This window comes from Bufo bufo, chromosome 8 (assembly GCF_905171765.1).
Source record: "Bufo bufo chromosome 8, aBufBuf1.1, whole genome shotgun sequence".
Lineage (NCBI taxonomy): Eukaryota > Metazoa > Chordata > Amphibia > Anura > Bufonidae > Bufo > Bufo bufo.
This window is the reverse complement of record NC_053396.1, coordinates 4,821,373-4,843,516: the sequence shown is the minus strand read 5'-3', so window position 1 is coordinate 4,843,516 and position 22,144 is coordinate 4,821,373. Positions and strand designations below refer to the sequence as shown.

Sequence of the window (22,144 nt, the reverse complement as noted above, 5' to 3'; positions counted from 1 at the left end):
CTACTACATTATCTGTACTCAGAGTTATCACTGTGTTATCTGTGGTGTTACATAGGACTGCAGGTGACATTTGCTACATTATCTGTACTCAGAGAGTTATCACTGTGTTATCTGTGGTGTTACATAGGACTGCAGGTGACATCTACTACATTATCTGTACTCAGTTATCACTGTGTTATCTGTGGTGTTACATAGGACTGCAGGAGACATCTACTACATTATCTGTACTCAGAGAGTTATCACTGTGTTATATGTGGTGTTACATAGGACTGCAGGTGACATCTACTACATTATCTGTACTCAGACAGTGATCACTGTGTTATCTGTGGTGTTACATAGGACTGCAGGTGACATCTACTACATTATCTGTACTCAGAGAGTTATCACTGTGTTATCTGTGGTGTTACATAGGACTGCAGGTGACATCTACTACATTATCTGTACTCAGAGAGTTATCACTGTGTTATCTGTGGTGTTACATAGGACTGCAGGTGACATCTACTACATTATCTGTACCCAGAGAGTTATCACTGTGTTACCTGTGGTGTTACATAGGACTGCAGGTGACATCTACTACATTATCTGTACTCAGAGATTATCACTGTGTTATCTGTGGTGTTACATAGGACTGCAGGTGACATTACTACATTATCTGTACTCAGAGAGTGATCACTTTGTTATCTGTGGTGTTACATAGGACTGCAGGAGACATCTACTACATTATCTGTACTCAGAGAGTTATCACTGTGTTATCTGTGGTGTTACATAGGACTGCAGGTGACATCTACTACATTATCTGTACTCAGAGAGTTATCACTGTGTTATCTGTGGTGTTACATAGGACTGCAGGTGACATCTACTACATTATCTGTACTCAGAGAGTTATCACTGTGTAATCTGTGGTGTTACATAGGACTGCAGGTGACATCTACTACATTATCTGTACTCAGAGATTATCACTGTGTTATCTGTGGTGTTACATAGGACTGCAGGTGACATCTACTACATTATCTGTACTCAGAGAGTTATCACTGTGTTATCTGTGGTGTTACATAGGACTGCAGGTGACATCTACTACATTATCTGTGCTCAGAGACTTATCACTGTGTTATCTGTGGTGTTACATAGGACTGCAGGTGACATCTACTACATTATCTGTACTCAGAGATTATCACTGTGTTATCTGTGGTGTTACATAGGACTGCAGGTGACATCTACTACATTATCTGTACTCAGAGAAATATCACTGCGTTATCTGTGGTGTTACATAGGACTGCAGTTGACATCTACTACATTATCTGTACTCAGAGAGCTATCACTGTGTTATCTGTGGTGTTACATAGGACTGCAGGTGACATCTACTACATTATCTTTACTCAGAGTTATCACTGTTATCTGTGGTGTTACATAGGACTGCAGGTGACATCTACTACATTATCTGTTCTCAGAGGATTATCATTATATTATGTGGTGTTACATAGGACTGCAGGTGACATCTACTACATTATCTGTACTCAGAGAGTTATCACTGTGTTATCTGTGGTGTTACATAGGACTGCAGGTGACATCTACTACATTATCTGTACTCATAAATTTATCACTGTGTTACCTGTGGTGTTACATAGGACTGCAGGTGAAATCTATTACATTACATGTACTCAGAGATCTATCACTGTGGTGTTACATAGGACTGCAGGTGAGATTTACATTATTCATTAGATCAATCTTTGTGTTATTACCTAGGACTGCATGTCGTGCTCTTGGCCTGTGAGGGGTTAATCGCCGCCCGGCTCTGCTACATCTGCGGGCTGTGCTGACCGCCTCTCCTCCGCCGTCTCAGTGCTGCCCCCTGCCGGTGAGCGCCGCCTGTGTGACGGGAGCCGGGACAGAGGAGGCTGCGCTGATGGAGGACGGAGCTCCCGGCTGCTGGATGCGCTGAGGTGAGTCCTGCGCCCGGTCCCCCCGAGTCCACGGCGCCCGGGATCGGGCAGAGGGGTGCGGGGTGGCGGCCTCCTGCACCAGAGGATCTGCGGGGTGAGGAGCCGGCGGAGCCCCGAGTCCTGGATGTCCCGGACCCCCCTGGTACCCGACTGTGCCCCCTCAGCCGCCCGGCACCCCCATATCCCCCGCCCCCCCTCCGGCTCCGGCTCATTATATTCCTGAGGCAAGAAGATTAGAGCAATAACCGCTGAGGCGGCAGAGATTACCGGGCAAGTTCTGTGAGGGAGGGGGGACATGGGGCAGGGGGGAGAGAGAGGGGGGACATGGGACAGGGGGGGGGGGGGGGGGGGGGGACATGGGGAGAGAGAGGGGACAGGGGGGGGGACAGGGGGAAGAGAGGAGTGATGGGGGGGACATGGGGAGAGAGAGGGGACATGGGGGGGACAGGGGGAGAGAGGGGACAGAGGGGGGACATGGGGCAGGGGGGGGCCTTGGGGCAGGGGGGGCGACGACAGGGGGAAGAGGGGGGACAGGTGGGACATGGGGAGAGAGAGGGGACAGAGGGGGGACATGGGGAGAGAGAGGGGACAGAGGGGGGACATGGGGCAGGGGGGGGCGACGACAGGGGGAAGAGGGGGGACATGGGGAGAGAGAGGGGACAGAGGGGGGACATGGGGAGAGAGAGGGCCCAGGGGGGAGACAGAGGGGGGACATGAGGAGAGAGAGGGGACGGGGGGGGGGGGACAGAGGGGGGACATGGGGAAAGAGAGGGGACAGGGGGAAGTCAGAGGGGGGAGAGAGAGGGGACGGGGGAAGACAGGGGGGAAGACAGAGGGGGGTAGACCGGGGTAGGGGGGAAACAGAGGGGGGACATGGGGCAGGGGGGGACAGGGGGAAGAGAGGGGACCATGGGGACAGGAGGGAAGACAGAGGGGGGACATGGGGCAGGGGGGAGAGAGAGGGGGGACATGGGACAGGGGGGGGGCATGGGGCAGGGGGGAGAGAGAGGGGGGACATGGGACAGGGGGGGGGGACATGGGGCAGGGGGGAGAGAGAGGGGGGACATGGGACAGGGGGGGGGACATGGGGCAGGGGGGGACATGGGGAGAGAGAGGGGACAGGGGGGGGACATGGGACAGGGGGGGGACATGGGGAGAGAGAGGGGACAGGGGGAAGTCAGAGGGGGGAGAGAGAGGGGACGGGGGGAAGACAGGGGGGAAACAGAGGGGGGACATGGGGCAGGGGGGGACAGGGGGGAGAGAGAGGGGACATGAGGGAAGAGTGGGGGACAGGGGGAAGACAAAGGGGGGACAGGGAGAAAGAGAGGGGGGCAGGGGGTAAGACAAAGGGGGGACATAGGGCAGGGGGGAGACAGGGGAAAGAGAGGGGGGACAGGGGGGAAGACAGAGGGACGACGGGGGGGAAGAGAGGGACGACAGGGGGGAAGACAGAGGGACGACGGGGGAAGAGAGGGATGACAGGGGGGAAGAGAGGGACGACAGGGGGGAAGACAGAGGGGGAAGAGAGGGGAGACAGGGGGTAGGGGAAGAGAGAGAGGGGTGACGAGGGACATGGGGAGAGAGGAGGAAGACACAGGAAGAGAGGGGGGCAGGGGGGAAGAGAGGGGGCAGGAGAGAGAGGGGGCAGGGGGGAAGAGAGGGGGCAGGAGAGAGAGGGGGACAGGGGAGAAGGGGGGAGAGAGGGGGGACGGGGGAAGAGAGGGGGGCAGGAGAGAGAGAGGGGGGGACAGGGGAGAAGGGGGGAGAGAGGGGGGACGGGGGAAGAGAGGGGGGCAGGAGAGAGAGAGGGGGGGACAGGGGAGACAGGGGGGAGAGAGAGGGGGTGGGGGAACAGGGGGGAAGACAGGGGTTACAGGGGGACATGGGGAGAGGGACAGGGGGGAAGATTGGGGAGACGGGGGAAGAGAGGGGTGACGGGGGGACATGGGGAGAGAGAGAGGGGGGACAGGGGGGAAGAGAGAGAGGGGGGGACAGAGGGGGGACGGGAACTGGGGCAGGAGGGAAGAGGGGGGAGATAGGGGACAGTGAGAGAGAGGGGGAGGGAGGGGGGCAGGAAAGAGAGGGGGGGGCAGGGCGAGAGAGAGGGGGGACATGGGGCAGGGGGGGAAGACAGAAGGGGAGAGGTTTTGGGGCGACGGGGGAGAGAGAGAGGAGAGGGGGCAGGGGGAAGACAGGGGGGAAGACAGAGGGAAGAGGGGGGAACAGGAGGACATGGATGGGGAAAGAAAGAGGGGGCCAGGATAAGAGGGGAGAAAAAGATGGGGTGACAAGAAGAGAGAGAAGCAGGGGACGGGGAGAGGGGTGATCCGGAGAGGACGCTGCACTGTCCTGCTGATAGGTCCCGGCGACCACCGGACCGAGCACCGGGGACTACATAAAGCCTGAGAGCCGCCCCGGGGGTAGTGAGGACCCCGGTGAGATTATCTGTGCTCTTGGTCTCACCCCTCTGTATCTTTCTTGTTATTATTACACCCCTCCCCCGTTCACTATATATGTTACATATACATGTATTGTGTTGTAGCAGAGTGCACAGTGTGTGATCACCGATGGTGTAGTGGCGCGGCCCCTCATTTCTATTGATTGCTTTATGTCAAGTGCTGGTGAAGTGATAATGTGCTGCTCCGAGGCTGAAGTGCCGGGGAAGACCTGACTGCAGATGTAGCAGAGCTGACATTGTGTTCTTAGCCTCACTGCTGTAAGAAATCTAAGTACCGACAACATTGTACAAAAGAACTGTATCAAACAACAAACCCAACTGACTCTGCTGCATGAAAGAATCTCGGCTCTGCTGCATCTGTTGCATTTGTTTTCTGAGTTTGCTACATTCAAAAGAATACCGCCACCTGACAGCCTGAGCTCTGCTGCATCCGCTGATACCTATGTAGTAGAGCTGTCTCTATCCTTGGTCCTGAATCACATGGTGACGTTACTGTTAAAACGTGTTGGTTGTAAAAGCGGGTGATGGGCGTAGTGATCACTAATGTGGACTCTCTGCTCTGATAGCCGACCATGGGAAGTGACCGGTGGAAAAATATCGGAGGCTCCTCGCAAATGGAAGACGCGGTTCAGGAGAAATCCCAGGTAAGAGAATGTAATCTGTGCCTAGAGACGTACAGTGTGGCTGCATTATGTGGTGTTACATGGGACTGCAGGTGACATCTACTACATTATCTGTACTCAGAGAGTTATCACTGTGTTATCTGTGGAGTTACATAGGACTGCAGGTGACATCTACTACATTATCTGTACTCAGAGAGTTATCACTGTGTTATCTGTGGTGTTACATAGGACTGCAGGCGACATCTACTACATTATCTGTACTCAGAGAGCTATCACTGTGTTATCTGTGGTGTTATATAGGACTGCAGGTGACATCTACTACATTATCTGTACTCAGAGAGTTATCACTGTGTTCTCTGTGGTGTTACATAGGACTGCAGGTGACATCTACTACATTATCTGTACTCAGAGAGTTATCACTGTGTTCTCTGTGGTGTTACATAGGACTGCAGGTGACATCTACTACATTATCTGTACTCAGAGTTATCACTGCGTTAGCTGTGGTGTTACATAGGACTGCAGGTGACATCTACTACATTATCTGTACTCAGAGAGTTATCACTGTGTTATCTGTGGTGTTACATAGGACTGCAGGTGACATCTCCTACATTACCTGTACTCAGAGAGCTATCACTGTGTTATCTGTGGTGTTACATAGGACTGCAGGCGACATCTACTACATTATCTGTACTCATAGAGTGATCACTGTGTTATCTGTGGTGTTACATAGGACTGCAGGTGACATCTACTACATTATCTGTACTCAGAGAGTTATCACTGTGTTATCTGTGGTGTTACATAGGACTGCAGGTGACATCTACTACATTATCTGTACTCAGAGAGTTATCACTGTGTTATCTGTGGTGTTACATAGGACTGCAGGTGACATCTACTACATTATCTGTACTTAGAGAGTTATCACTATATTATGTGGTGTTACATAGGACTGCAGGTGACATCTACTACATTATCTGTACTCAGAGTTATCACTGTGTTATCTCTGGTGTTACATAGGACTGCAGGTGACATCTACTACATTATCTGTACTTAGAGAGTTATCACTATATTATGTGGTGTTACATAGGACTGCAGGTGACATCTACTACATTATCTGTACTCAGAGAGCTATCACTGTGTTATCTGTGGTGTTACATAGGACTGCAGGTGACATCTACTACATTATCTGTACTCAGAGTTATCACTGTGTTATCTCTGGTGTTACATAGGACTGCAGGTGACATCTACTACATTATCTGTACTCAGAGTTATCACTGTGTTATCTGTGGTGTTACATAGGACTGCAGGTGACATCTACTACATTATCTGTACTCAGAGTTATCACTGTGTTTTATGCGGTGTTACATAGGACTGCAGGTGACATCTACTACATTATCTGTACTCAGAGTTATCACTGTGTTATCTGTGGTGTTACATAGGACTGCAGGTGACATCTACTACATTATCTGTACTCAGAGAGTTAGCACTGTGTTATCTGTGGTGTTACATAGGACTGCAGGTGACATCTACTACATTATCTGTTCTCAGAGTTATCAATGTGTTATCTGTGGTGTTACATAGGACTGCAGGTGACATCTACTACATTATCCGTACTCAGAGAGCTATCACTGTGTTATCTGTGGTGTTACATAGGACTGCAGGTGACATCTACTACATTATCTGTACTCAGAGAGTTATCACTGTGTTATCTGTGGTGTTACATAGGACTGCAGGTGACATCTTCTACATTATCTGTACTCAGAGAGTTATCACTGTGTTATCTGCGGTGTTACATAGGACTGCAGGTGACATCTTCTACATTATCTGGACTCAGAGAGTTATCACTGTGTTATCTGTGGTGTTACATAGGACTGCAGGTGATATCTACTACATTATCTGTGCTCAGAGAGTTATCACTGTGTTATCTGTGGTGTTACATAGGACTGCAGGTGACGACTGCTACATGATCTGTACTCAGAGAGTTATCACTGTGGTGTTACATAGGACTGCAGGTGACACTCATATACATATATGTATATAAAAGACAGCTTGAGCTCTGCTACATCAGCCCAGGATATGTTGCTGCTGGGAAGGGTTAAGTCCGCGCTCGCTGTAGATGACTGACAGCCGCCATGTTTGTACATCGCACAGGACTATTAATATGCGCGTCTTTCATCCATTAAAGAACAGGGAAGAAATCATTCTGTTCCCATAAGAAGAGACAACTCCTCCAGGAGACCCCCGCACAAGGGGAGACCCCCGCAGGAAACGCACCGACTCACCTATGTGCCCTCTCTACTACCGCCATACATGCACCCCGCCATCTATTGCCCCCTTTGGAATTCTCGTACATAGGGTCTATAAAGGGGTCTTCCGCTTTGGCTGCACCCCTGGTTTACGGTGTAAGGGGCATTACATGGGGAGGTCACCCGCCCTGACTGTTGGGGGTCTCCACTACATGATGTCTATATATAGGAATAGAGCCCCCCATTTATGACCTCAGAATCCCCCCTTTAGACTGGCCCCTTCCCAGTGCGGGGCCTGTACCCCATGAACCACACCTGTGCCCCCTATTTATTATCTCTCTCTTAAAGGGGACACGCCTCTGGTGGCATGTAACAGTTCCCATACATACATGTACATGGGGTCTCCACCTGATCCCAACATACACTTTATTACCAGTTCTCTTCCAGTTCTTTATTGGGACTGTGCAACCGCATTTAGCACAAAGTGGATCTGCCCGTATTTCAGATATGATTTGTAGACTATGGCTGATTGGGTGCTACCACCAGGGGGCTCTGTGCAGGGAGTCCGGGTTCTACCACCAGGGGGCTCTGTGCAGGGAGTCCGGGTTCTACCACCAGGGGGCTCTGTGCAGGGAGTCCGGGTTCTACCACCAGGGGGCTCTGTGCAGGGAGTCCGGGTTCTACCACCAGGGGGCTCTGTGCAGGGAGTCCGGGTTCTACCACCAGGGGGCTCTGTGCAGGGAGTCCGGGTTCTACCACCAGGGGGCTCTGTGCAGGGAGTCCGGGTTCTACCACCAGGGGGCTCTGTGCAGGGAGTCCGGGTTCTACCACCAGGGGGCTCTGTGCAGGGAGTCCGGGTATTACCACCAGGAGGCTCTGTGCAGTAAGTCCGGGTTCTACCACCAGGGGGCTCTGTGCAGGGAGTCCGGGTTCTACCACCAGGGGGCTCTGTGCAGGGAGTCCGGGTTCTACTACCAGGGGGCTCTGTGCAGGGAGTCCGGGTTCTACCACCAGGGGGCTCTGTGCAGGGAGTCCGGGTTCTACCACCAGGGGGCTCTGTGCAGGGAGTCCGGGTTCTACCACCAGGGGGCTCTGTGCAGGGAGTCCGGGTTCTACCACCAGGGGGCTCTGTGCAGGGAGTCCGGGTTCTACCACCAGGGGGCTCTGTGCAGGGAGTCCGGGTATTACCACCAGGAGGCTCTGTGCAGTAAGTCCGGGTTCTACCACCAGGGGGCTCTGTGCAGGGAGTCCGGGTTCTACCACCAGGGGGCTCTGTGCAGGGAGTCCGGGTTCTACCACCAGGGGGCTCTGTGCAGGGAGTCCGGGTTCTACCACCAGGGGGCTCTGTGCAGGGAGTCCGGGTATTACCACCAGGGGGCTCTGTGCAGGGAGTCCAGGTTCTACCACCAGGGGGCTCTGTGCAGGGAGTCCGGGTTCTACCACCAGGGGGCTCTGTGCAAGGAGTCCGGGTATTACCACCAGGGGGCTCTGTGCAGTGAGTCCGGGTTCTTCAACCTGGGGGCTCTGTGCAGTGAGTCCGGGTTCTACCACCGGGGGGCTCTGTGCAGTGAGTCCGGGTTCTACCACCGGGGGGCTCTGTGCAGTGAGTCCGGGTTCTACCACTGGGGGGCTCTGTGCAGTGAGTCCGGGTTCTACCACCGGGGGGCTCTGTGCAGTGAGTCCGGGTTCTACCACCAGGGGGCTCTGTGCAGGGTGTCCGGGTTCTACCACCGGGGGGCTCTGTGCAGTGAGTCCGGGTTCTACCACCGGGGGACTCTGTGCAGGGAGTCCGGGTTCTACCACCGGGGGGCTCTGTGCTGAAGGTTCTAGATTCTTCTGTGGTAGACTGCTGTATGATCTGTGTGTTCTGATGCTCTGTACAGACAGTTGTAGCTTCTTCCATGGTGAGGTTCTGTGCAGATCTGTGTGCAGGACCGCTTTGCTGAGGGTTCTAGGTAACCAACCACCGTATGGTCTGTAGGTGTTGAAGCTTCTTCTGTTGTGGAGCTCTGTGCAGAACGTGCTCTGGCGTCCTCCATGCTGATGGGCTCCGTGGGCCTTACATCCAGTACGTGGAGAGTCTTCCAGTCCGAGCTGCAGGGTCTATTGATCTGCACCGGAGGTCAATCCTTTCTCCGATAGGTTGTGAGGACGAGGTGGAGGGAGCACGCTCTCCGTCCTCCATGACTGATCACCGTCTGATGGAATCTGCCCGTCAGGGGAAGGGCTGAATGTGGAATCAAATTGGGGGGGATCTGCAGGTAACAGTGGGGGGTCCTGCTTATATGTCCCCTCCCCACCGCCGGCAGCTGTGTGAGTCACCGGTATTCGTCATCATTACCTGCTGAACATGGGAGTAATAATGACACTACAACCCTCATCATGTCCTTTCACTGCCACCTCTGGCAGTAAAGAGATTTACAGGGTTAATGGACTGACAGCAGCATTCATAACGTGAGGAAACCATGAAAATTAACCCCTCCTTATATCCGTAACAATCTCTGCCGCCACGTCCCCTCCACCGCCATCCCGTCCTCCTCTGCCAGAAGTAACTTTCTGGGGGATTTGCTTCGGCTTATAGGAAAAGACTGATTGTTCTCTTCCGTGGCAACCAACGCATTTCAGGATCTGTTGATGAGGCAGGAAATCCACATGGGTTGAAGCAAAATGGAAATGTTTTCTGCCCCCCGGGTAGATTTATACCGGAGAATTCCACCAGTACTCGAATCCTGACACAAAGCTCCTCAAAATCAGAGGGGAGGATCTCTTCAGCAACTCGGGGTACAGGATAATGACGCTGACACTCGGGGTACAGGATAATGACTCTGACACTCGGGGTACAGGATAATGACTCTGACACTCGGGGTACAGGATAATGACACTGACACTTGGGGTACAGGATAATGACACACTGACACTTGGGGTACAGGATAATGACGCTGACACTCGGGGTACAGGATAATGACACTGACACTCGGGGTACAGAATAATGACACTGACACTCTGGGTACAGGATAATGACACTGACACTCTGGGTACAGGATAATGACGCTGACACTTGGGGTACAGGATAATGACGGTGACACTCGGGGTACAGGATAATGACGCTGACACTCGGGGTACAGGATAATGACACGGTGACACTCGGGGTACAGGATAATGACACTGACACTCAGGGAACAGGATAATGACACTGACACTCGGGGTACAGGATAATGACACTGACACTCGGGGTACAGGATAATGACACCGACACTGGGGGTACAGGATAATGACACTGACACTCGGGGTACAGGATAAAGACGCTGACACTCGGGGTACAGGATAATGACACTGACACTCGGGGTACAGGATAATGACACTCGGGGTACAGGATAATGACGCTGACACTCGGGGTACAGGATAATGACTCTTACACTCGGGGTACAGGATAATGACACTGACACTCGGGGTACAGGATAATGACACGGTGACACTCGGGGTACAGGATAATGACACTGACACTCAGGGTATAGGATAATGACACTGACACTCGGGGTACAGGATAATGACACTGACACTTGGGGTACAGGATAATAACACTGACACTGGGGGTACAGGATAATGACGCTGACACTCGGGGTACAGGATAATGACGCTGACACTCGGGGTACAGGATAATGACGCTGACACTCGGGGTACAGGATGATGACACTGACACTCGAGGTACAGGATAATGACACTGACACTCGGGGTATAGGATAATGACACTGACACTCGGGGTACAGGATAATGACACACTGACACTTGGGGTACAGGATAATGACACTGACACTCTGGGTACAGGATAATGACACTGACACTCGGGGTACAGAATAATGACACTGACACTTGGGGTACAGGATAATGACACTGACACTCGAGGTATAGGATAATGACACTGACACTTGGGGTACAGGATAATGACTCTGACACTTGGGGTACAGGATAATGACACTGACACTCGGGGTATAGGATAATGACACTGACACTCGGGGTACAGGATAATGACACACTGACACTTGGGGTACAGGATAATGACTCTGACACTCGGGGTACAGGATAATGACACACTGACACTTGGGGTACAGGATAATGACACTGACACTTGGGGTACAGGATAATAACACTGACACTGGGGGTACAGGATAATGACGCTGACACTCGGGGTACAGGATAATGACGCTGACACTCGGGGTACAGGATAATGACGCTGACACTCGGGGTACAGGATGATGACACTGACACTCGAGGTACAGGATAATGACACTGACACTCGGGGTATAGGATAATGACACTGACACTCGGGGTACAGGATAATGACACACTGACACTTGGGGTACAGGATAATGACACTGACACTCTGGGTACAGGATAATGACACTGACACTCGGGGTACAGAATAATGACACTGACACTTGGGGTACAGGATAATGACACTGACACTCGAGGTATAGGATAATGACACTGACACTCGGGGTATAGGATAATGACACTGACACTCGGGGTACAGGATAATGACACACTGACACTTGGGGTACAGGATAATGACTCTGACACTCGGGGTACAGGATAATGACACACTGACACTTGGGGTACAGGATAATGACACTGACACTTGGGGTACAGGATAATGACGGTGACACTCGGGGTACAGGATAATGACTCTGACACTCGGGGTACAGGATAATGACGCTGACACTCGGGGTACAGGATGATGACACTGACACTCAGGGTATAGGATAATGACACTGACACTCGGGGTATAGGATAATGACACTGACACTCGGGGTACAGGATAATGACGCTGACACTCGGGGTACAGGATAATGACACGCTGACACTCGGGGTACAAGATAATGACGCTGACACTCGGGGTACAGGATAATGACGCTGACACTCGGGGTACAGGATAATGATGCTGACACCCGGGGTACAGGATAATGACACTGACACTCAGGGTACAGGATAATGACACTGACACTTGGGGTACAGGATAATGACACTGACACTCGGGGTACAGGATAATGACGCTGACACTCGGGGTACAGGATAATGACGCTGACACTCGGGGTACAGGATGATGACACTGACACTCGGGGTACAGGATAATGACGCTGACACTCGGGGTACAGGATGATGACGCTGACACTCGGGGTACAGGATAATGACGCTGACACTCGGGGTACAGGATAATGACACTGGATTTTAGGTCTTGACTGTTAATTAAAGGGGGATTTATAGACAGTCAGGGGGAGGGGACAAATGGGATTTCTTCCAAAGATGTCCACTTAATAATGGGTCCTCCTCTGAGATCTTCACACAGAGCGATCTGCTGATCCACATGATTAATATCAAGGATGGATATTAGATATCAGCCATTTCAGGTGAGAGGATGACTGTAGGACAGGAGAATACAGTCTATTGCCCCCTGTTATCAGCCATTTCAGGGAGAGGATGACTGTAGGACAGGAGAATACAATCTATTGCCCCCTGTTATCAGCCATGTCAGGGGAGAGGATGACTGTAGGACAGGAGAATACAATCTATCGCCCCCTGTTATCAGCTATTTCAGAGGAGAGGATGACTGTAGGACAGGAGAATACAGTCTATTGCCCCCTGTTATCAGCCATTTCAGGGGAGAGGATGACTGTAGGACAGGAGAATACAGTCTATTGCTCCCTGTTATCAGCCATTTCAGGGGAGAGGATGACTGTAGGACAGGAGAATACAATCTATCGCCCCCTGTTATCAGCCATTTCAGGGGAGAGGATGACTGTAGGACTGGAGAATACAGTCTATTGCCCCCTGTTATCAGCCATTTCAGAGGAGAGGATGACTGTAGGACAGGAGAATACAGTCTATTGCCCCCTGTTATCAGCCATTTCAGGGGAGAGGAAGACTGTAGGACAGGAGAATACAGTCTATTGCCCCCTGTTATCAGCCATTTCAGGGGAGAGGATGACTGTAGGACAGGAGAATACAGTCTATTGCCCCCTGTTATCAGCCATTTCAGGGGAGAGGATGACTGTAGGACAGGAGAATACAGTCTATTGCCCCCTGTTATCAGCCATTTCAGGGGAGAGGATGACTGTAGGACAGGAGAATACAGTCTATTGCCCCCTGTTATCAGCCATTTCAGGGGAGAGGATGACTGTAGGACAGGAGAATACAATCTATTGCCCCCTGTTATCAGCCATTTCAGAGGAGAGGATGACTGTAGGACAGGAGAATACAGTCTATTGCCCCCTGTTATCAGCCATTTCAGGGGAGAGGATGACTGTAGGACAGGAGAATACAATCTATTGCTCCCTGTTATCAGCCATTTCAGGGGAGAGGATGACTGTAGGACAGGAGAATACAGTCTATTGCTCCCTGTTATCAGCCATTTCAGGGGAGAGGATGACTGTAGGACAGGAGAATACAGTCTATTGCCCCCTGTTATCAGCCATTTCAGGGGAGAGGATGACTGTAGGACAGGAGAATACAGTCTATTGCTCCCTGTTATCAGCCATTTCAGAGGAGAGGATGACTGTAGGACAGGAGAATACAGTCTATTGCCTCCTGTTATCAGACATTTCAGGGGAGAGGATGACTGTAGGACAGGAGAATACAATCTATTGCTCCCCGTTATCAGCCATTTCAGGGGAGAGGATGACTGTAGGACAGGAGAATACAGTCTATTGCCCCCTGTTATCAGCCATTTCAGGGGAGAGGATGACTGTAGGACAGGAGAATACAATCTATTGCTCCCTGTTATCAGCCATTTCAGGAGAGAGGATGACTGTAGGACAGGAGAATACAGTCTATTGCTCCCTGTTATCAGCCATTTCAGGGGAGAGCATGACTGTAGAACAGGAGAATACAATCTATTGCCCCTGTTATCTGCCATTTCAGAGGAGAGGATGACTGTAGGACAGGAGAATACAGTCTATTGCTCCATGTTATCAGCCATTTCAGGGGAGAGGATGACTGTAGGACAGGAGAATACAGTCTATTGCTCCCTGTTATCAGCCATTTCAGAGGAGAGGATGACTGTAGGACAGGAGAATACAGTCTATTGCCCCCTGTTATCAGCCATTTCAGGGGGAGGATGACTGTAGGACAGGAGAATACAATCTATCGCCCCCTGTTATCAGCCATTTCAGAGGAGAGGATGACTGTAGGACAGGAGAATACAGTCTATTGCCCCCTGTTATCAGCCATTTCAGGGGAGAGGATGACTGTAGGACAGGAGAATACAGTCTATAGCCCCCTGTTATCAGCCATTTCAGGGGAGAGGATGACTGTAGGACAGGAGAATACAATCTATTGCTCCCTGTTATCAGCCATTTCAGGGGAGAGGATGACTGTAGGACAGGAGAATACAATCTATTGCCCCCTGTTATCAGCCATTTCAGGGGAGAGGATGACTGTAGGACAGGAGAATACAGTCTATTGCCCCCTGTTATCAGCCATTTCAGGGGGGAGGATGACTGTAGGACAGGAGAATACAGTCTATTGCCCCCTGTTATCAGCCATTTCAGGAGAGAGGATGACTGTAGGACAGGAGAATACAGTCTATTGCCCCCTGTTATCAGCCATTTCAGGGGGGAGGATGACTGTAGGACAGGAGAATACAGTCTATTGCCCCCTGTTATCAGCCATTTCAGGGGAGAGGATGACTGTAGGACAGGAGAATACAGTCTATTGCTCCCTGTTATCAGCCATTTCAGGGGAGAGGATGACTGTAGGACAGGAGAATACAGTCTATTGCTCCCTGTTATCAGCCATTTCAGGGGAGAGGATGACTGTAGGACAGGAGAATACAATCTATTGCTCCCTGTTATCAGCCATTTCAGGGGAGAGGATGACTGTAGGACAGGAGAATACAGTCTATTGCTCCCTGTTATCAGCCATGTCAGGGGAGAGGATGACTGTAGGACAGGAGAATACAGTCTATTGCCCTCTGTTATCAGCCATTTCAGGGGAGAGGATGACTGTAGGACAGGAGAATACAGTCTATTGCCCCCTGTTATCAGCCATTTCAGGGGAGAGGATGACTGTAGGACAGGAGAATACAGTCTATTGCTCCCTGTTATCAGCCATTTCAGGGGAGAGGATGACTGTAGGACAGGAGAATACAGTCTATTGCCCCCTGTTATCAGCCATTTCAGAGGAGAGGATGACTGTAGGACAGGAGAATACAGTCTATTGCCCCCTGTTATCAGCCATTTCAGAGGAGAGGATGACTGTAGGACAGGAGAATACAGTCTATTCCTTAAGGGTTTATTAAGACCAGGGTCTAAAACACTGGTTTTAATAAATGTGCCCCTATATGGCTGTATTATATAAGAAGTGTGTGGCGGTATCATGTGAGCACTATATGACTGTGCTATGTCAGTATTGTATGCCTCCTGTGACACAGTTATTTGGACAGTACTGATATCTATTTCTTAGATCCGTTTCTCATGAGGCTCCAAAAACCTTGATTCGGCACGAGAAAAACCACCATGAAAGTAACTCCACCTAAAAGTGGCGGCGCGCACACGAAGCCCAGCGTCCTCCATGCACATAATTACTCTCCTGTATCTTCTCACCTCTATTTGATGTTAAGGGTGGGAACAAAGATGTGTCAGTACTGACTGTAGTAATGAGGCGTGAGGCATGAAGTGCCTCGATTTTGTGGTATGGCTCTGCCCACCAGAGATAATACATGATGCTCCTGCTGTCAGTTTTTGGTTGGAGTTCTTCTTTATAAACATTAAAGACAGATATGACTGAGGCTTGAGGCACAAGATGCCTCCGCTATAAGAAAAAAAAATTTCAGTCGGTTTAGCCTGGAAGTGCGGTGTGAGTGTGGAGATGAAGGTGAGCTTCTTCTTAACGGTGCAGCGCACACCAGCGCTGTCTGGCGTCCTCCCCCGCCGCTGACAGGCGCCTTGTCAGCTTCTTCGTCTATTATTCCGTCACTTGGGCGCTTGATGACTTTCCTGTTGCTTGGCTGATCGTCCGGCTCCTGTAATAACAGCTTTGCCCAGCATGTGCCGCCTAATAGTCTCAAGGAGTGGCAAGACGGCGGTGTCAGGGCGCAGTGGGGGGCCGCCTTAACCCTCTCACTGCCACCCCTCTCCTGCAGTTAAAAGCTTCTGTCACAAGACTACCATTTACGGAAGACAACAATCACCACCGCGCTGCGTCCGGCAAGGTAGCAGTAGGCCACAGCGGATGCACGCCATGAGCGATTTACATCATTTACATACTTTATGATGGAATATTATTCACAACCAACAGACAAACGCCACCGCAACGAGGCTGACCGATGCAGTATAGAGCGTATGTGAACTCTGAATGACACTGTTAAGTTGGTACTGTATGGAAGTATTATATATGTGTACTGTATGGCAGTATTATATATGTGTACTGTATGGCAGTATTATATATGTGTACTGTATGGCAGTATTATAGTAGTTATATTCTTGTACATAGGAGGCAGTATTATAGTAGTTATATTCTTGTACATAGGAGGCAGTATTATAGTAGTTATATTCTTGTACATAGGAGCAGTATTATAGTAGTTATATTCTTGTACATAGGAGCAGTATTATAGTAGTTATATTCTTGTACATAGGAGGCAGTATTATAGTAGTTATATTCTTGTACATAGGAGCAGTATTATAGTAGTTATATTCTTGTACATAGGAGGCAGTATTATAGTAGTTATATTCCTGTACATAGGAGCAGTATTATAGTAGTTATATTCTTGTACATAGGAGCAGTATTATAGTAGTTATATTCTTGTACATAGGAGGCAGTATTATAGTAGTTATATTCTTGTATATAGGAGCAGTATTATAGTAGTTATATTCTTGTACATAGGAACAGTATTATAGTAGTTATATTCTTGTACATAGGAGCAGTATTATAGTAGTTATATTCTTGTACATAGTAGCAGTATTATAGTAGTTATATTCTTGTACATAGGAGCAGTATTATAGTAGTTATATTCTTGTACATAGGAGCAGTATTATAGTAGTTATATTCTTGTACATAGGAGGCAGTATTATAGTAGTTATATTCTTGTACATAGGAGCAGTATTATAGTAGTTATATTCTTGTACATAGGAGCAGTATTATAGCAGTTATATTCTTGTATATAGGAGCAGTATTATAGTAGTTATATTCTTGTACATAGGAGCAGTATTATAGTAGTTATATTCTTGTACATAGGAGGCAGTATTATAGTAGTTATATTCTTGTACATAGGAGGCAGTATTATAGCAGTTATATTCTTGTACATAGGAGGCAGTATTATAGTAGTTATATTCTTGTACATAGGAGGCAGTATTATAGTAGTTATATTCTTGTACATAGGAGGCAGTATTATAGTAGTTATATTCCTGTACATAGGAGCAGTATTATAGTAGTTATATTCTTGTACATAGGAGGCAGTATTATAGTAGTTATATTCTTGTACATAGGAGCAGTATTATAGTAGTTATATTCTTGTACATAGGAGCAGTATTATAGCAGTTATATTCTTGTATATAGGAGCAGTATTATAGTAGTTATATTCTTGTACATAGGAGCAGTATTATAGTAGTTATATTCTTGTACATAGGAGGCAGTATTATAGTAGTTATATTCTTGTACATAGGAGGCAGTATTATAGCAGTTATATTCTTGTACATAGGAGCAGTATTATAGTAGTTATATTCTTGTACATAGGAGGCAGTATTATAGTAGTTATATTCCTGTACATAGGGGCAGTATTATAGTAGTTATATTCTTGTACATAGGAGGCAGTATTATAGTAGTTATATTCCTGTACATAGGAGGCAGTATTATAGTAGTTATATTCTTGTACATAGGAGGCAGTATTATAGTAGTTATATTCTTGTACATAGGAGCAGTATTATAGCAGTTATATTCTTGTACATAGGAGCAGTATTATAGTAGTTATATTCCTGTACATAGGAGCAGTATTATAGTAGTTATATTCTTGTACATAGGAGCAGTATTATAGTAGTTATATTCTTGTACATAGGAGGCAGTATTATAGTAGTTATATTCTTGTACATAGGAGGCAGTATTATAGTAGTTATATTCCTGTACATAGGAGCAGTATTATAGTAGTTATATTCTTATACATAGGAGCAGTATTATAGTAGTTATATTCTTGTACATAGGAGCAGTATTATAGTAGTTATATTCTTGTACATAGGAGGCAGTATTATAGTAGTTATATTCTTGTACATAGGAGGCAGTATTATAGTAGTTATATTCTTGTACATAGGAGGCAGTATTATAGTAGTTATAGTCTTGTACATAGGAGCAGTATTATAGTAGTTATATTCTTGTACATAGGAGCAGTATTATAGTAGTTATATTCTTGTACATAGGAGGCAGTATTATAGTAGTTATATTCTTGTACATAGGGGGCAGTATTATTGTAGTTATAGTCTTGTACATAGGAGGCAGTATTATAGTAGTTATATTCTTGTACATAGGAGCAGTATTATAGTAGTTATATTCTTGTACATAGGAGGCAGTATTATAGTAGTTATATTCCTGTACATAGGAGCAGTATTATAGTAGTTATATTCTTGTACATAGGAGGCAGTATTATAGTAGTTATATTCTTGTACATAGGAGCAGTATTATAGTAGTTATATTCTTGTACATAGCAGCAGTATTATAGTAGTTATATTCTTGTACATAGGAGCAGTATTATAGTAGTTATATTCTTGTACATAGGAGCAGTATTATAGTAGTTATATTCTTGTACATAGGAGCAGTATTATAGTAGTTATATTCTTGTACATAGGAGGCAGTATTATACAGGATTGCAGAATTATTAGGCAAGTTGTATTTTTGAGGATTAATTTTATTATTGAACAACAACCATGTTCTCAATGAACCCAAAAAACTCATTAATATCAAAGCTGAATATTTTTGGAAGTAGTTTTTAGTTTGTTTTTAGTTTTAGCTATTTTAGGGGGATATCTGTGTGTGCAGGTGACTATTACTGTGCATAATTATTAGGCAACTTAACAAAAAACAAATATATACCCATTTCAATTATTTATTTTTACCAGTGAAACCAATATAACATCTCAACATTCACAAATATACATTTCTGACATTCAAAAACAAAACAAAAACAAATCAGTGACCAATATAGCCACCTTTCTTTGCAAGGACACTCAAAAGCCTGCCATCCATGGATTCTGTCAGTGTTTTGATCTGTTCACCATCAACATTGCGTGCAGCAGCAACCACAGCCTCCCAGACACTGTTCAGAGAGGTGTACTGTTTTTCCCTCCTTGTAAATCTCACATTTGATGATGGACCACAGGTTCTCAATGGGGTTCAGATCAGGTGAACAAGGAGGCCATGTCATTAGATTTTCTTCTTTTATACCCTTTCTTGCCAGCCACGCTGTGGAGTACTTGGACGCGTGTGATGGAGCATTGTCCTGCATGAAAATCATGTTTTTCTTGAAGGATGCAGACTTCTTCCTGTACCACTGCTTGAAGAAGGTGTCTTCCAGAAACTAGCAGTAGGACTGGGAGTTGAGCTTGACTCCATCCTCAACCCGAAAAGGCCCCACAAGCTCATCTTTGATGATACCAGCCCAAACCAGTACTCCACCTCCACCTTGCTGGCGTCTGAGTCGGACTGGAGCTCTCTGCCCTTTACCAATCCAGCCACGGGCCCATCCATCTGGCCCATCAAGACTCACTCTCCTTTCATCAGTCCATAAAACCTTAGAAAAATCAGTCTTGAGATATTTCTTGGCCCAGTCTTGACGTTTCAGCTTGTGTGTCTTGTTCAGTGGTGGTCGTCTTTCAGCCTTTCTTACCTTGGCCATGTCTCTGAGTATTGCACACCTTGTGCTTTTGGGCACTCCAGTGATGTTGCAGCTCTGAAATATGGCCAAACTGGTGGCAAGTGGCATCTTGGCAGCTGCACGCTTGACTTTTCTCAGTTCATGGGCAGTTATTTTGCGCCTTGGTTTTTCCACGCGCTTCTTGCGACCCTGTTGACTATTTTGAATGAAACGCTTGATTGTTCGATGATCACGCTTCAGAAGCTTTGCAATTTTAAGAGTGCTGCATCCCTCTGCAAGATATCTCACTATTTTTGACTTTTCTGAGCCTGTCAAGTCCTTCTTTTGACCCATTTTGCCAAAGGAGTTGCCTAATAATTATGCACACCTAATATAGGGTGTTGATGTCATTAGACCACACCCCTTCTCATTACAGAGATGCACATCACCTAATATGCTTAATTGGTAGTAGGCTTTCGAGCCTATACAGCTTGGAGTAAGACAACATGCATAAAGAGGATGATGTGGGCAAAATACTCATTTGCCTAATAATTCTGCACGCAGTGTACATGTGTACTGTAGGGCAGTATTATATGTGTACTGTATGGCAGTATTATATATGTGTACCTGTACTGTATGGCAGTATAATATATGTATTGTATGGCAGTATTATGTGTTCTCTGTATGGCAGAATTTTATATGTATTCTATGGCGGTAAAATGTGTGTACACTGTATGGCAGTATTCTATGTTATATATGGCAGTATAATGTGTACACTGCATGGCTGTATTATATATGTATTATATGGCAGTATAATGTGTACACTGTATGGCTGTATTATATATGTATTATATGGCAGTAATATGTGTGTACACTGTATGGCAGTATTATACTGTATATGTATTGTATGGCTGTATAATGTGTACACTGTGTGGCTGTATTATACTGTAAATTTATTGTATGGCAGTATTATGTGTGTATTACATGAACAGTATGGTACAATTACTGGCACGGTATGTCACCACAATTTCGGACACTTGGTCCTTCGCCCTCAGGGCCCCACGTCAGGGAGGTTCACACTATACAGCAAACCGTCCTGGGGCCATATGTACCAGTATGGAGACCTTGGCCTCAATGCACCTCAGGTTGCCACCCTCAAGGAATATTTAACCCTTAGGGTGCCAGGGTACTAGGGGGGCACGAGGATGGGTCAATATACAGAGCAGTCATGGATCCTTCCAGCAGACAGATGGATTGCTCTCACTGACAATGCGCCATCCCCTCCTCTCCACGCTCCAGTGCGCCAAATATCACCCGTGCCGCACTCCATATGGCACCAACTGCAAAACAATTAAAAAGTCAGAGTGTGTGAGATACAATGTAACGGAATATGAAATAATCCGCAGATGTAGCAGAGCTCAGCGAACACCACAGGGCTACAGTATGTGTGATGTTACATGGGACTGCCGGTGACATTGACTCCATTATCTGTGTTTCGGGCAGAGGACATCTTTGGAGCAGCCCTGACCAAACTTTCGGGGTGTGCACATCAGACCCCCTCCATATAATCTGTAGAGTGTCCACTGCTATCTAAGTGCCTGGGGCAGGAGTAATAATAATAGCACCATACAGTATAATAGTGCCCACGTAATGGCGCCACGTCATGTGGTGCCATCATAAGTCTCAGCAGTCACCTGCATAAATACCGCCACCCAGTGCACCTGTAGCATGTAGTGATAATGAGCTAATGGTGGAGGTCAGTGTTGAGGATGGAGTTCTCCTTTAAGTGTTAGTTATAACATTTTTGCATCTCATTACGCAGAGCAGACCGTCACCGCGTTCGCACGTCACCCGTGTTTGGCGCTTTGATTAATACTTACCCACTCAACTGATTTGAAACTTGCTGACGCTGGAAGCCGATGGCGGGTCTATACAATCCGGCCCCCCAACGCCTCTGATGTAAGACTCCGCTGTCAGGACCCACTGCAGTACTAAATGGAACCGACTGACTACAACCCCCAGCATCCACTGAGCATGTTGCTCTCTTCTGC

At 47.8% G+C, this 22,144-nt stretch overlaps 1 protein-coding gene across 1 annotated transcript in view; it reads left to right on the top strand.

Moving 5' to 3' along the window:
- The first annotated feature begins 1,888 nt into the window (after positions 1–1,888).
- FIBCD1 (fibrinogen C domain containing 1) overlaps positions 1,889–22,144 on the top strand; it is a 37,467-nt gene continuing 17,211 nt past the window's right edge. Inside the window, exons 1-2 of the mRNA XM_040405631.1 lie at positions 1,889–1,940; positions 4,965–5,042. Of these exons, the coding sequence (XP_040261565.1) occupies positions 4,971–5,042 (72 nt within the window). The 5' untranslated portion in view covers positions 1,889–1,940; positions 4,965–4,970. The remainder of the gene's footprint in view (positions 1,941–4,964; positions 5,043–22,144) is intronic.